Genomic DNA, 15,728 nt, shown 5'->3' on the forward strand with positions numbered 1-15,728 from the left:
TGGTCGCCGCATTATTGGAAGGATGTGGAAGCATTGGAAAGGGGCTGGTTTAGCACCGGGCTAACTCGCTGGCTTTGAAAGCAGAGCAAGGCAGGCCAGCAACACGGTTCAGTTCCCGTGCCAACCTCCCCGAACAGGTGCCGGAATCTGACGACTAGGGGCTTTTCACGGTAACTTCATTTGACGCCTACTTGTGACAATAAGCGATTTTCATTTTTCAAGGGTGCAGAGGAGATTTACCAGAATGTTGCCTGGTATGGAGGGAAGATCTTATGAGGGAAGGCGGAGGGACTTGAGGCTGTTTTCGTTAGAGAGAAGGTTAAGAGGTGACTTAATTGAGGCATACAAGATGATCAGAGGATTGGATAGGGTGGACAGTGAGAGCCTTTTTCCTCGGATGGTGATGTCTAGCACAAGGGGACATAGCTTTAAATTGAGGGGAGATAGATATGGGACAGATGTCAGAGGTAGGTTCTTTACTCAGAGAGTAGTAAGGGTGTGGAATGCCCTGCTTGCAACAGTAGTGGACTCGCCAACATTAAGGGCATTCAAATGGTCATTGGATAGACATATGGACGATAAGGGAATAGTGTAGATGGGCTTTAGAGTGGTTTCACAGGTCGGCGCAACATCGAGGGCCGAAGGGCCTGTACTGCGCTGTAATGTTCTATGTTCTTAAAGATCTCAGCTTATGCTCATGATGGACATGGGTAAACACATCACTGGGCCATGCAGTCACAAGCAGTTGGCTCATTTAAAAAAGAAAATATGTTAACCCTGTTAGAAACAAGGATTCCGCGCGCCCCCCCCGCCCCTTTTTGGTTTCTCTGTTTCTGCCAAAATAGTTGTAGGTAATAATGCTAAAATTGGATTTGGTAGTATCTCCATGTCTACTGTTTAAACGTTGTGGTAAACCACTGTTGCACCTATATTAGGTGATGTAAGGTAGGGCCTGTACTACGGGTTCGCCGGTAGCCCCTGCCTACTGGCTCCGCCCAGTAGGAGTATAAATATACGTGTCCTCTATTCAGCAGCCATTTCGCCAGCTGCAGTGGAAGGCCACACATCTTAATGCAATAAAGCCACAGTTGTATCCAAACGGAGTCTTTGTACAATTGAGCGTGCATCAATTTATTGCAGTAAGATTTTCTAGAAATGGACCTCCGAATCAAACCACATCGCCTGCAGCTGGATCCGCAATCGAGCGACGCCACAAAGGACTTTAATCACTGGCTAGCCTGCTTCGAGGCCTATGTCAACTCAGCGACCACCCCTCTGAGGGAGGCTCGGAAGATACAGATCCTGTACTCAAGGTTGAACTCCAACGTGTTTCCGCTGATCCAGGACGCCCCGAACTACACGGACGCCATGGCTCTCCTCAAAGAAAACTATGCACAGAAAGCGAACACACTCTTCGCCAGGCATGTACTCGCCACTCGCTCTCAACACCCTGGTGAGTCCATAGAAGACTTCTGGCAGGCCCTAATCCCACTTGTCCTGGACTATGACGGCCAGGCCGTTACGGCCACCGAACATTCTAACCTTCTTATGCGCGATGCCTTTGTAACGGGGATTGGGTCTGACCTCATTCGCCAAAGACTGCTTGAAGGGGCCACGCTCGACCTAGCGGGGACTAAGAAGCTAGCACTCTCCATGACGGTCGCCTCACATAATGCTCAGGCCTACCCCTCCGGCCGCGCGGCCCACCGCTCCTATCCCTCGTGGACCCCACAAACGGCCGCCCCAGCCGGGGATTTACCCAGCCAATACGCTTGCGCCACACACCAATCCACGCACCCCGGGGGTCCCCGATGTTATTTCTGCGGCCAGCAGAAGCACCCTCGCCAACGCTGCCAGGCCCGCGCTGCCATTTGCAAGGCTTGCAACAAAAAGGGCCACTTCGCCGCGGTGTGCCAGGTCCGCGCAGTCGCCGCTATCGTCCCCTCCCCCCCCCCGACCCACACACAATAGGCACCGCCATCTTGTCCAGCCCCCGCAACTTGCGACTCATAGGCGCCGCCATTTTGTCCCCCGCAGGATCTTCAGGCGCCGCCATCTTGTCTTCCCCACGGGGCATGGATGCCGACAACATTCCACGACCTGGGCCCCCATGCTCTCCATCTTCGGACACCAGCGACGACCAACCCCAGCTCGCCTTAATGACGCTCGACCAGTCTCGTCCACACAACCTGGCCACCGCTTCGACTACGGTGAAAATCAACGTCCAAGTGAGCTCTTGCCTGCTGGACCCCAGGAGCACCAAAAGCTTCATCTACCCGGATACGGTAAGGCGCTGCTCCCTCACGATCCACCCCGCCAATCAAAGAATCTCCCTGGCCTCCGGATCCCATTCCGTCCTGATCCGGGGGTTCTGCACGGTCACTCTCACGGTCCAGGGCGTAGAATTCAGCGGTTTCCACCTCTACGTACTTCCTAATCTCTGCGCTGCGCTACTCCTAGGCCTGGACTTCCAGTGCAATCTCCAGAGCCTCACCCTCAAATTCGGCGGGCCCCTACCACCCCTCACTGTGTGCAACCTCGCGACCCTAAAGGTCGACCCACCCTCCCTCTTTGCCAATCTAACTTCGGATTGCAAATCCGTTGCCACCAGGAGCAGACAGTACAGCACCCAGGACAAGACCTTCATCAGGTCCAAGGTCCAGTGGCTGCTTCGGGGGGGGGGGGTATCATTGAGGCCAGCAACAGCCCCTGGAGAGCTCAAGTGGTAGTCGTTAAAACTGGGGAGAAGCACAGAATGGTCGTGGACTACAGCCAGACCATCTTTCGGTACACGCAGCTCGACGCGTACCCCCTCCCACGCATATCTGATATGGTCAATCAGATTGCACAGTACCGGGTCTTCTCAATGATAGACCTAAAATCCGCCTACCACTAGCTCCCCATTCATAAATCTGATCGTCCATACACTGCCTTTGAGGTGGACGGTCGGCTCTATCACTTCCTCAGGGTTCCCTTCGACGTCACTAACGGGGTCTCGGTCTTCCAAAGGGAGATGGACCGAATGGTCGACCGGTACGGTTTGCGGGCCACCTTTCTGTACCTAGACAACGTCACCATCTGCGGCCATGACCAGCAGGACCACGATGCCAACCTTGCCAAATTCCTCCACACCGCCACTCTCCTCAACCTCACCTACAACAAGGAGAAGTGCGTGTTCAGCACAACCCGCTTAGCCATCCTCGGCTATGTGATCCAGAACGAAGTTCTGAGGCCCGATCCCAACTGCATGCGTCCCCTCATGGAGCCTCTCCTCTCCCACTGCCACAAGGCCCTCAAACGCTGCCTGGGGTTCTTCTCCTACTACGCACAGCGGGTCCCAAACTACACGGACAAGGCTCACGCACTCATTCAGTCCACCCACTTTCCCCTCCCGGCCAAGGCACAACAGGCCTTCGCCCGTATCAGAGCTGATATAACCAAGGCCGGGATGCACGCAGTAGACGAGACACTGCCCTTTCAAGTAGAAAGTGACGCATCAGATGTCGCACTGGCTGCCACCCTCAATCAGGCAGGCAGACCCGTGGCATTCTTTTCCCGCACCCTTCATGCCTCAGAAATTCGGCACTCGTCCGTCGAAAAAGAGGCCCAAGCTATCGTTGAAGCTGTGCAGCATTGGAGGCATGACCTGGCCGGCAGGAGATTCACTCTCCTCACTGACCAATGGTCGGTTGCCTTCATGTTCAACACACAGCGGGGTCAGATCAAAAATGACAAAATCTTGCGGTGGAGAATCGAGCTCTCCACCTATAATTACGAGATTCTATATCGCCCCAGCAAACTCAACGAGCCCCCAGACGCCCTATCCCGAGGTACATGTGCCAGCGCACAAGTAGACCAACTCCAGGCCCTACACGACAGCCTTTGTCACCCGGGGGTCACCCGGTTGTACCATCTTGTCAAGGCTCGCAATCTGCCCTACTCCGTCGAGGAAGTACGGACAATCACCAGGGACTGCCAGGTCTGTGCGGAGTGCAAGCCACACTTCTACCAGCCGGACCGCGAGCGCCTGGTGAAGGCCTCCCGCCCCTTTGAACGCCTCAGCGTGGATTTCAAGGGGCCCCTCCTCGCCACCGACCACAACACGTATATTCTCAGTGTGGTCGATGAGTACTCCAGGTTCCCCTTCGCCATCCCCTGCCCCGATATGACGTCTGCCACCGTCATCAAGGCACTCAACACAATCCTCACTTTTTTCGGCTTCCCCGCCTACATCCACAGTGACAGGGGATCCTCATTCATGAATGATGAGCTGCGTCAGTTCCTGCTCAGCAGGGGTATCGCCTCCAGCAGGACGACACGCTACAACCCTCGGGGAAACGGGCAGGTAGAGAGGGAGAAACGAGACGGTTTGGAAGGCCGTCCAACTGGCCCTACGGTCCAGGAACCTCCCAGCCTCTAGCTGGCAGGAGGTGCTTCCTGATGCACTCCACTCCATCCGGTCATTATTGTGCACCGCTACGAATAACACACCCCATGAACGTCTCTTTGCCTTCCCCAGGAAGTCCACATCTGGGGTGTCGCTCCCGACTTGGCTCGCAGCTCCAGGACCGGTCCTGCTCCGGAGGCACGTCCGACTCCACAAGGAGGATCCATTGGTGGATAGGGTGTACTTGCTCCATGCCAACCCCCAGTATGCCTATGTGGCTTACCCCGACGGCCGCCAAGATACTGTCTCCCTCAGGGACCTGGCACCAGCAGGTTCCACTCATACACACTTCTCCGGCCCGACGCCACCCTCCCCTCCCCGGCGCTCCCACCGTTAACCCCACCATCCCTCCTTCCCCTGTCCACGCAAGAGGATGAAGAGGATTTTGGCACGCTCCCGGGGTCACCCGAAATTAGGCCAGCACTTATGTCGCCAGCATTGACATCACCACCACCGCTACGTCGCTCCCAACGGAACGTCAAGGCACCAGACCGGTTGAATCTCTAACTGGCACCGGACTTTCAAAAGACACTTTTTCTGTCTCCTAATAAAACACCGTACATAAATTCACTACTGTATATAGTTCTCCACCACCCCCGCCAGACTCATTTTTAATAGGGGGTGAATGTGGTAAACCACTGTTGCACCTAGATTAGGTGATGTAAAATAGGACCTGTACTCCAGGTTCACTGGTAGCCCCTGCCTGCTGGCTCTGCCCAGTAGGAGCATAAATATGCGTGTCCTCTATTCAGCAGCCATTTCGCCAGCTGCTGTGGGAGGCCACACATCGTACTGCAATAAAGCCACAGTTGTATCCAAACTGAGTCTTTGTACAATTGATCACGCATCAAACGTGACCATTTGGACCAGCATCTAGAAACAGACAATTTCAACTGAGAAGGGATTATGGAGAAAAAATGAAGAGAAAGGCAATTTCTCTTTGCTGCTGCTCGCCTGGCTACATCAGTGATGGTTTTAACATGTAATTACTTTACTGTGCTGCAGGAATGTACAAAGCCACAACTGAAAAGGCAGTATTTATTGGTGCCTCCCCATGCTGTAGCCCAAGGACATAATATTTGTTTCTGATGGTTCCAGCTGACATTTCTTTGCCTCAGGCCTAGTTTTGCACTCAGCTTCTCTATATAGGCAGTTGTCACGGTTTTCACAATGCTGACTTGTCAGGATTCTCGCCAGCCTTCGACAGAACTGAAGTTGTGAAATGCAGTCTGCAGCGCACAGATTTGTATGTCTTAAGCTGTTATTCCTTGCTGAAAAATTAATTCCACAACAATTAGTGACCTACAGTTTAACTTAAAGCAATTCTGTGAGATTAATGCACCATCGAGAGCTCCTGCAGGTTATCTCCTAGTTGATATCCTTGGAGGACCTTCAACATTCTGACAACCTGCAAGAAAATATATTAACCCACAGATTTATCTGTGTGTCTGTCTAGACCTGTACCTTTTCTGGAGAGAAACTCAATTCTGAAGTCTTCCTTCAGGCAGTTCAATTTATGTCATACAATTTGAAAAGAAACCTAATGAGCCTCTAATTCATTCAATAGTAAAAACATACTGACGATGAAGTAGCCATGTTCAATCATTGGTCTGGGCCACACTAGATAATCGGAGGGTGGTTGCGCTAGAGGTCAGTGGCACAATCAAACAAAATTATGCTTTGAACACCTAATTTCTATGAATAAGTTCAACAAAAACTGAAAACCACCTGACTCATCAATTTCCAATGACTACAATGGTCAACGGTGAACCAATCTCACAAATCCAGAATTGACCATTGATCGAGTTCACAATGGTGTTGATTTGGAAGACCAGGGGCGGGATTCTCCCCTACCCGGTGGGGCGGGGGGATCCGGTGGGATGGAGTGGCGTGAACCACTCCGGCGTCAGGCCGCCCCGAAGGTGCAGATTTCTCTGCACCTTTCGGGGCCAAGCCCTCACCTTTAGGGGATAGGCCTGTGCCGGAATGGTTGCCATCCCGCCGGCTATGTGGAAGGCCTTTGGCGCCACGCCAGCCGGGGCCGAAGGGGCTCCGCCGGCCGGCGGAAGTCCGCGCATGCGTGGTAGCGTCAGCTGACGTCATCCCCCGCGATCGCGGGTTGGGGGGGTCACCTCTACATCTGCCATCGCGGAGGCTATGGCCGACGCGGAGGGGAAAGAGTACCTCCACGGCACAGGCCCGCCCGCGGATCGGTGGAACCCGATCATGGGACAGGCCACCGTGGGGGCACCCCCCCGGAGCCAGATCGCGCCCCCCGCCCCCCCCAGGACCCCGCTCGCGCCGCCGGGTCCCGCCAGTACGGGAGGTGGTTTAATTCACGCCAGTGGGACCGGCATTACAACAGCGGGACTTCGGGGGGGGGGGGGGGGGGCTGGCGCGGCGCGATTCCCGCCCCCGCCGAATATCCGGTGCCAGAGAATTCGCGGCCGGTGGGGGCTGGATTCACGCCGCTCCCCGCCGATTCTCCGACCCGGCGGGGGGTCGGAGAATCCCACCCCAGAAGTCGGATGAGACTGATGTTGACTAGATTGTGCATGTTTTCGGTCTACAAATAGGTGTCTCTATCAGTCGAGGTAATAGTTGGAACCAATTTTCCTTATACAAAAAATGTATTTTGAATAAATCAACCAAAATTTAAAATATGTGATCGACGGTAAATACGCAAGACACAAAATGACTGGGATATGAACATTAATTTTCTTCAATACATCAATGCAAGAGTTTGAGAGTAAAGAGAAACTTTTTTAAAGTTTGCGCCAATATATCGAGCATAAAAATCATACATGTTGCATAAGTTAATTATGGTCATAATTCCACTGAATGCTTTATGGGTCTTTTAATCTACAAAATATTATCAACATGCTAGAGTTGTTTGTGCATTTTAAAAGTATTAATTGCACACAGTTTTAAAAACATGACATACAAAATTAACCTAATGGCTTACACCATTGTGAATTTCAGAATACTTTATTTCCTTAGATTTTTTTTTTTTTAAATTTAGAGCACCCAATTAATTTTTTCCAATTAAGGGGCAATTTAGCGTGGCCAATCCACCTACCCTGTACATCTTTGGGTTGTGGGGGCAAAGCCCACGCAAACATGGGGCGAATGTGCAAACTCCACACGCACAGTGACTCAGGGCCGGGATCGAACCTGGGACCTCGGAGCTGCGAGGCAGAAGTTCTAACCATTGCGCCACCATGCTGCCCCCTTAGATTAATAAAGAGCTAATTGTGGACAATCAGCAGGAAACGGAGTTAATTTGAAATGTAACTAAATATTAAAAGCCTCAACTGTAATTTCATCCCATAATTCATGCTGGTGATTCTCTTCAGGGGAAGGTTATCACATTTTCTGAATGAAATGTGTGTGCCAATGGTTTAAATATACAGAATATAGCTGCGATGCACCTAATTATCACATATAAAATTGAAATGTCAGGCAAAAATGAAAAAAGAGACTCAGTTTGGAACCATTATCACACCCATATTAGGCTTAGATACTTGGACAAACCATCGCTTCAGATATACACGAATTTTAAATGGTCAGTCATGTTTGTTAATAAACATTTCGTTGCTCAATTTGACGTCAATTCTGAAACTGGGGCGGATTTAAACAAATGGTGTTAATTCATTAAAACTAGCTTGTTAAAGAGAAAGCATTCACAATGGTAAGGGGGACTTGCAAACATTGCTCAAGTTTTCTGCATTACTGACAGCATTAGGAAAAAGCCACAACCAAAGACATTCCACGTTTCATCTGCAATCAACATTTACAGATATTTGCTTTCAAAAGTTTGCAATGAGTTGGAAAACATGGCTGAAAACTGGAACAACTTCATTTCCCCAAATGCTGAATTAATTTATGGGAGTGTAATTTTAGCGTTCCTTTGCAAACAGTTGCATCGGAGCAGAATCAAAGATTAAGAGACAAATGTAGAGCTGAGTTTAACAAAGTCAGGTTACATTTAAGTATTTTAAATTGTAATGACAATTGAAATGAATGTAGTGACTATTCATGGTAAACAAGTAGAATTTATCCAAAATGAATGTAGTCTCTATACATGGCAACCAAGCAGAGTTCATCTCTTTTATTAAAGTGTAAAAATGTAAAGAAACGGCTAAAGTTTGGGGAACAAAAGTTAATATACCACATTCATTGTTGCACATGGCACAGAATTGCGGGAGAACTGAAATCTAGCCGCAATGAGTGACAATACAGCTCTGCAAAGTGCTACAAGGATCTGAAACAAAACAGTTTGATCTAATTGGAACAGATCCTTCGTGAGCACTGGCCCACAATAAAAACTGCCTGATATATGTAAAAATCACCAGCAAAGCTATTCTGAAATGGCTTAAGTGTGCCTAAATTTGGCATTTCAGTCAGAGGAAAGTATTAGGGGCGGAATCCCCCCCCCACACACACGCCGGGTGGGAGAATCGCCTGGGCGCCGCACGAGTCTCGCCACGCCGTCCTGATGCCCGCATTTGACTCTCCCCCGCCCCCCCCCAAAACCAGCGCGAATCACGGCTGGCCGCTGGGAGAATCGCCGCTTGCCGTTGGTAATGGGCGAGCGGCGATACTCCGGCCCGGATGGGCCGAGCGGCCTGCCCAACACGACAGGTTCCCGCCGGCGCCATCGACACCTGGTCGCTGCCGGCAGGAACAGCGTGGGAACGCTGGGGGGGGGGGTTCCTGCACCAGGGTGGGGGGGGGGCTCAAAAGGGGTCTGTCCCGCGATTGGTGCTCACCGATCGGCGGGCCAGCCTCTCTGAAGGAGGACCTCCTTTCCTCCACTGCCCCGCAAGATAGATCCTCCATCTTCTTGCGGGGCGGCCACGGGGAGGACGGCAACCGCGCATGCCCGGCGCATGTAAATGACGCGGCGCCGCTCCTAGCCCCCCGGGGGCAGGAGAATAGGGGGCTGGGAACGGCCTCCGACGCTGGAGTGAAACACTCCGGTTTTCACTCCGACGTCGGGACTTAGTCTCCCGATGGGAGAATTGCGCCCTAGATATTTTAACTCTAATGTTACACTGCATTGAGAATGCTCAGTTCTTAAGGTGTAAAAATATTTAGTTTCCAATACTGACAAACCTAACTTTAAATGAGCACTAAATTGTTCAGTCCAAAATATCGTCTCAACCACTTGAATGAGGCCAGTGGTCACCTCGAAGCTTCATTGCTGAGAGCACATTTTCTGCAATGTGGCTGTCCTGGCTGGCACCAAATAGTTGGTGCAATCCATTAAGATGATAACAGAATAACACAGAGAGTGAGAGATTAAGAATGATCAACTAGATGTTAAGAGCTAATTAATAACAAACAAAAATAAAAGGAAAACCAATACAAAATGTTGAAGTTTCACACGTTGGGTTACGCTACAAACACAGCCACCATCTTAAACTAACTGACTGCAGTTGCACATTCCAGCCCATTTTTGGTACGATCCTGTTTCAAAGCCAAACTGAGACATTGACACACAAGATAGCCTCACTGTCCCTCATCATGGAAGAAATCAGACCAAGCCAGAGTTGACGTATACCAATTATTTTTCTGAAAAAATAGAAGTCTTGTTACATTTCTCTTCTTTCAAAGAAAATGCCCCAGACCATTTTTCTGTCTTTGCAAAAATAACCTAAAATACATGCAGTTCTTCAAAAGCTTTGGTTCATTTCTAGTTATGCCTCAAGCTACAACGTGACAGAAAATTTGAATTGATCCCATACAACCCTTGCCATGTAAAATAGATAGCCTTTCCCCACTAACAACCAATGTTTTGTCTGTACAAGTGGACTGGTTCCTTTCATGAACTATGGTTGTAGAAAGGTCACTTTGAAACATGAGCTTTTTCATCAAGACGGGTCACAATGACAGAGGATGTAGACAAAAATACACAAGTCATTAAAAAAATATATCAGCAGTGTTTCTGCAGTATTTGAACATGAACTGTGTGCTCACTTCACTGCTGTGTACATCACACGTGTACATTAAAACCTGTAATAATATTTGAAGGGACTCTGGGCAGAAGAAATTTATTTTCTGCTGCTTTACTTAACCATCAATGCAATTCAGTGTTGCTAGCCTCTTGGTAATCTATCTGTAGAGTTGTCCCACATACCGTTGCTGGTGACAGCCAAATGATTGCAACTGAATCAGTTCCAAGAGGAAAGGATTGTTGGGCATCACTATGAGAGTCCCTATGGTTGAACAACCCAATAATACCAATAAGCTTGGTTTGTACGAGTACAATTGGCTGCATGCACAGCACCCGAGGTTCCAGAGTATTTGTGAAATCACAACCCAGCAGGGAATCAGCGCTGTCAGGGGTGGGCGACCAAGGAGACAGTGATGAACTGAAAAGGAGCTGATGACCAGAGTCCTCACCACTTCGCCACAAAATAATTCCACTAGTTTTAACAAAATCTGGTGAATAATTACACCAACAAAAACTAAGGACTGGCTCTTAACCCGATAATTGCTCTGGTTTTAACTTGGTTTAGGAATACTGCAAGCTAATTTTGGCTGATTGCAATACAGTTGCAACTGTCCCGCAAGAAAAGAGCATCATGATCTACAGTGGGGCAGTTTGACGGCTTGCATCCCCTGGTATTTGTGATAATAATTGGAAGCTACATCCAATACCAATGTGCATCCAGGAGCTCTGTTTGCTCTTGCTTTCACATAGATGAGGAAAAATAGATCGAGAATGGCAAATAAAAACCAAACCTAACCACTGGGCAAACTCCCCAAAGAATACCTTAGAACTATTATACAGCAGCTCAAAAGTTGTTAATGCTGTTCTTAATGTTAATTTATAATCCATAACCTCACCCGGAGGTTCAAATGGGGGTCCTCGGATTGTCAAAAGATGTCTCATCAGCTTTCACGTTATTTTTTTCTGGAGAGTTAATTTTTATGATTTTTTTTTAATAAAGTGCTCGAATTACAAAGCAAATTAATTTACCGTTCCAATCAGTTCTTCAGTAGGTAGGTGATATTTCTGAAGACAGGTTCATTATATCAAGTGTTTAAAATAAACAGTAGTCTATCCACTAATTTATCAGAACATTTAAGTAATTATCTTATCACAAGATATACGTGTACAAATACATGTTCAACAAATGGTATCAAATGGTTTTACAATTAGCAAAAGGCTCACCTGCATATTTCGCTTTGTTATTTTCATCCATGGACCAGAAGCAATGGTCAAAAGCAAACACCTAATAAAATAAAATTCAATCACCACTTATGTAATAATTACAGGATACACAACTGAACTTTAAAAGCTTCTGGTGCACTTTCCCCTCTCTACAAAAAAATGATTAAAGAAAATCTTTATTCCACAACAAAAAACAGCACAGAAAAATAAAACTTCTACTTTCCAAAAATAATTAATTGTATGTGGTTATAAGAAAAACTTAATACTTCATATACTCTACACACATTTCAGCTGGAGCACAAGTACACCTGTGATAGAATAAATGTCAGGATTTTGTATAAAAGATTACATGTTATGAGCTAGGACTGGAGATGTTTACATGCTTCTTCAGCAATAAATACAATCAATAGATGCAGTAATACACTGAACTGCTCCCAGGATACTCCATAACATTTGATGTATGCCAGTGTAATAATAACTTGAAACACATCTTAAGTTTGTTTCTTTGAGGGGGGGTAGCGGTAAAGGAAATTTGCATTACCAAGTTGGAGCAGAAGATAAATTCCTCAGATTCAACAGCCTGCAGGCTATTCTAAACTTGTAACAGCCTGAAATGCCTCAAATTGCTTCACAAACTACATTTTAGAAGTACAATAATTTATTTAGACCCGAGTGTTAGAGACCCTGTGCAAACAATTTCCCATAATAAGGCAAATAACCAAATTAATCAATATATTTATTGAATTCAGGGCAGCACGGTGGCGCAGTGGGTTAGCACTGCTGCCTCACGGCGCCGAGGTCCGAGGTTCGATCCCGGCGCTGGGTCACTGTCCGTGTGGAGTTTGCACATTCTCCCCGTGTCTGCGTGGGTTTCGCCCACACAACCCAAAAGATGCGCTGGCTAGGTAGATTGGCCATGTTAAATTGCCCCTTAATTAAAAAATATATATATATATTTATTGAATTCAAATTTGCCATGGTAAGATTCGAACCCCAGAACATTTCCTTCGGTTTCTGGATTACTAGCCCAGTGATAATACCACTACGCCACTGCCTCCCCTCATGAATCAACATATTTGACATATATGATGGAAGGACCAGTCGTAAAATTTCTTGCTTTTGCATCTAATAGAACCAGTGGATCTTTAATATCCAACTTGAATAAGCAGATAACTTATTGAGCATATTGGCTCAGCCAAAGACTTTCAATGGAAATGTCACAGCATGACAAGGGCTACTACTGACTTAGGAAACGGGAAATCTTCAACATTCTCCCCGGCAGCAATTCAAATGAATGAGTCAGAAAAAAATGATTTTTTAACATTCTTAACGCAAAACAGACATAGCTGTGTAGTCTCCCCACCAAAGATCAACGACTTTTAAGGTTGCAATTATCTGCAAAATATGCAACCGAAGGCAACACCAGACATGAAAACATTCCCACCTCATGACAGAAAGGGGAACTTTGTTTACTGCACTCTCATCAACAATATAATGAATCATCCTCAAGGAGGTGCTCGGGGGGGGGGGGGGGGGGGGGGGGGGGGCGAGCTCGGGGCTGGGCTATGAAGGGTGATGGCTAGTCGGCCTTGGGGGTGGGGGTGGGGGGCCTGCTCTTCCCCCCCCCCCCCCCAGGCTGATTACATGGATCGTGAGAGGTCTGCAAGGGCCAGTGAAGAGAGCTTCGCGCATTTAAAGGGGCTAAAGGCAGACGTGGCAATGCTGCAGGAGACGCATCTAAAGGTCACAGGCCAGATGAGATTAAGGAAGGGTTGGGTTAGTCAGGTGTTCCACTCAGGGCTGGACTCGAAGATCAGGCGGGGTAGCAATTTTGATTAGTAAGCGAGTGGCATTTGAGGCTGGGAGAATTGTGGCTGATAAAGGGGGTAGGTATACAATGGTGAGTGGGAAGCTGGAGGGGTCCGAGTGGTGCTCGTGAATGGCTACGCCCCGAACTGGGACGACGTGGATTTTATGAGGCGTGTGTTAGGCAAAATCCATTGAATTTTTTGTTCTGGACAGGGCGTTGATCCAGAAGGTGGCGGGGACGGAATACTCGGCGATTACAGTCTCGGAACATGCCCCGCACTGGGTGGATTTGCGGCTTAGGGAGGAGAGAAGGCAGCGTCCGCTGTGGACACTGGATGTGGGGTTGTTAGCGGATGAGGTGGTTTGCGGTCAGGTAAATAACAGTATCCAGAACTACCTGGAAACAAACGACACGGGAGAGGTATCGGCAGCGACGGTCCGGGAAGCCCTGAAGGCAGTTGTTAGAGGGGAACTAATATTGATCCAGTCTCATAGAGAAGAGAGGGAAAGGGTGGAGAGGGAGAGATTGGTGGAGGAGAACTTCGGGTGGATAGGAGGTATGCGGAGGACCCGGTCGCGGGACTCCTGAGGGAGCGGCGCAAACTACAGGCGGAGTTTGAATTGTTGACCACAGGGAAAGCAGTTGAACAGCTGAGAAAGACTAAGGGGGCGGTTTATGAGTATGGAGAGAAGGCGAGCAGGATGCTGGCGCAACAGCTTAGGAAGAGAGAGGCGGCCAGGGAGATTGGTGGAGTAAAGAATAAGGAGGGTAACTTGGTCTTGGACCCAGAGGGGGTGAAGGAAGTTTTTAAGGAATCCTACAGCAAATTATATGAGTCGGAACCCCCGGCGGGAGCGGAAGGGATGAGGCAATTTCTGGACCAGTTGAGGTTCCCAAGAGTGGAGGTGGGCCTGGTGGAGGGGCTTGGGGCCCCGATCGAGATAGGAGAGATCATTAAGGGGCTGGAGGGCATGCAGTCGGGCAAAGCTCCGGGGCCGGTTGGCTTTCCGGTGGAATTTTAAAAGAAATTTTCAGAGTTATTGAGCCCACTGCTGATGAGGACCTTTAATGAGGCCAGAGAGAAGGGTATCCTCCATCCTACAATGTCGCAGGCCTCAATCTCACTCATTCTTAAACGGGAGAAGGACCCTGAACAGTGTGGGTCTTACAGGCCAATCTCGTTACTAAATGTGGATGCCAAGCTATTGGCGAAGATCTTGGCCACAAGGATAGAGGATTGTGTCCTGGGGGTGATAGGGGAAGACCAGACTGGATTTGTTAAGGGCAGGCAACTTAATGCCAATGTGCGGAGGGTTTTAAATATTGTTATGATGCCCTCGGAAAGAGAGGAAGTAGAGGTTGTGGCAGCGATGGATGCAGAGAAAGCTTTAGATCGGGTGGAGTGAGAGTACCTGTGGGAGGCGCTAGGTAGGTTTGGGTTTGGTGAGGACTTTATTCGGTGGGTGCGATTGCTGTCCCAGGCGCCTGTGGCAAGCGTGCGTACGAACCGGCTTAGGTCGGGGTATCTTAAATTGCATCGGGGGACGAGGCAAGGGTGTCCCCTCTCCCTGTTATTATTTGCTCTAGCCATTGAGCTGCTGGCCATGGCATTGAGAGCTTCAAGGAACTGGCAGGGGCTGGTCCGGGTGGGGGTGGAGCACCAGGTCTCGCTCTACGTGGATGATCTCCTCCTGCATATTTCGGACCCACTGGAGGGGATGAGGGAGGACATGCGGATCTTGAGGGAATTTGGCAGTTTTTCGGGGTATAAACTGAAGGTGGGGGAAGAGCGAGTTGTTTGTGATCCAGGCTAAAGGGCAGGAGAAGAGACTGAGTGAGCTGCCGCTGAGGAGGGTAGAGAAGAGCTTTCACTACCTGGGAATACAGGTGCCTCGGAAGTGGGATTTGTTGCACAAGCTTAATTTGACCCGGCTGGTGGAACAAATGGAAGGGGACTTTAAAAGATGGGAACATGCTCCCGCTGTCACTGGTGGGGAGGGTACAGACCGTGAAAATGACGGTCCTCCCCAGATTACTATTTGTATTCCAGTGCCTTCCCATCTTCATCCCGGAGGCCTTTTCAAGCGGGTGAATAAGATCATCTCGGGATTTGTGTGGGCGAACGAGACCCCGCGAGTAAAGAGAGCACTGCTGGAACGCAGTCGGGGGATGGGTGGGCTGGCATTGCCGAACGTTTGCAACGACTACTGGGCGGCCAACATAACCATGATTAGGAAGTGGGTATTGGGGGAGGGGGAGGCATGGGAGCGGTTGGAGGCGGCGTCATG

The 15,728-nt window shown here is 49.0% G+C and overlaps 1 protein-coding gene across 8 annotated transcripts in view; it reads right to left on the minus strand.

The window, feature by feature from the left end:
- kif13a (kinesin family member 13A) overlaps positions 1–15,728 on the minus strand; it is a 408,670-nt gene that overhangs the window by 265,941 nt on the left and 127,001 nt on the right. For all 8 annotated transcript variants that reach the window (XM_072509684.1, XM_072509681.1, XM_072509683.1 and 5 more), the window contains exon 4: positions 11,631–11,691. In XM_072509684.1, coding sequence (XP_072365785.1) covers positions 11,631–11,691 — 61 coding nt within the window. The remainder of the gene's footprint in view (positions 1–11,630; positions 11,692–15,728) is intronic.

Source organism: Scyliorhinus torazame, chromosome 6 (genome assembly GCF_047496885.1).
Source record: "Scyliorhinus torazame isolate Kashiwa2021f chromosome 6, sScyTor2.1, whole genome shotgun sequence".
Taxonomy (NCBI): Eukaryota; Metazoa; Chordata; class Chondrichthyes; order Carcharhiniformes; family Scyliorhinidae; genus Scyliorhinus; species Scyliorhinus torazame.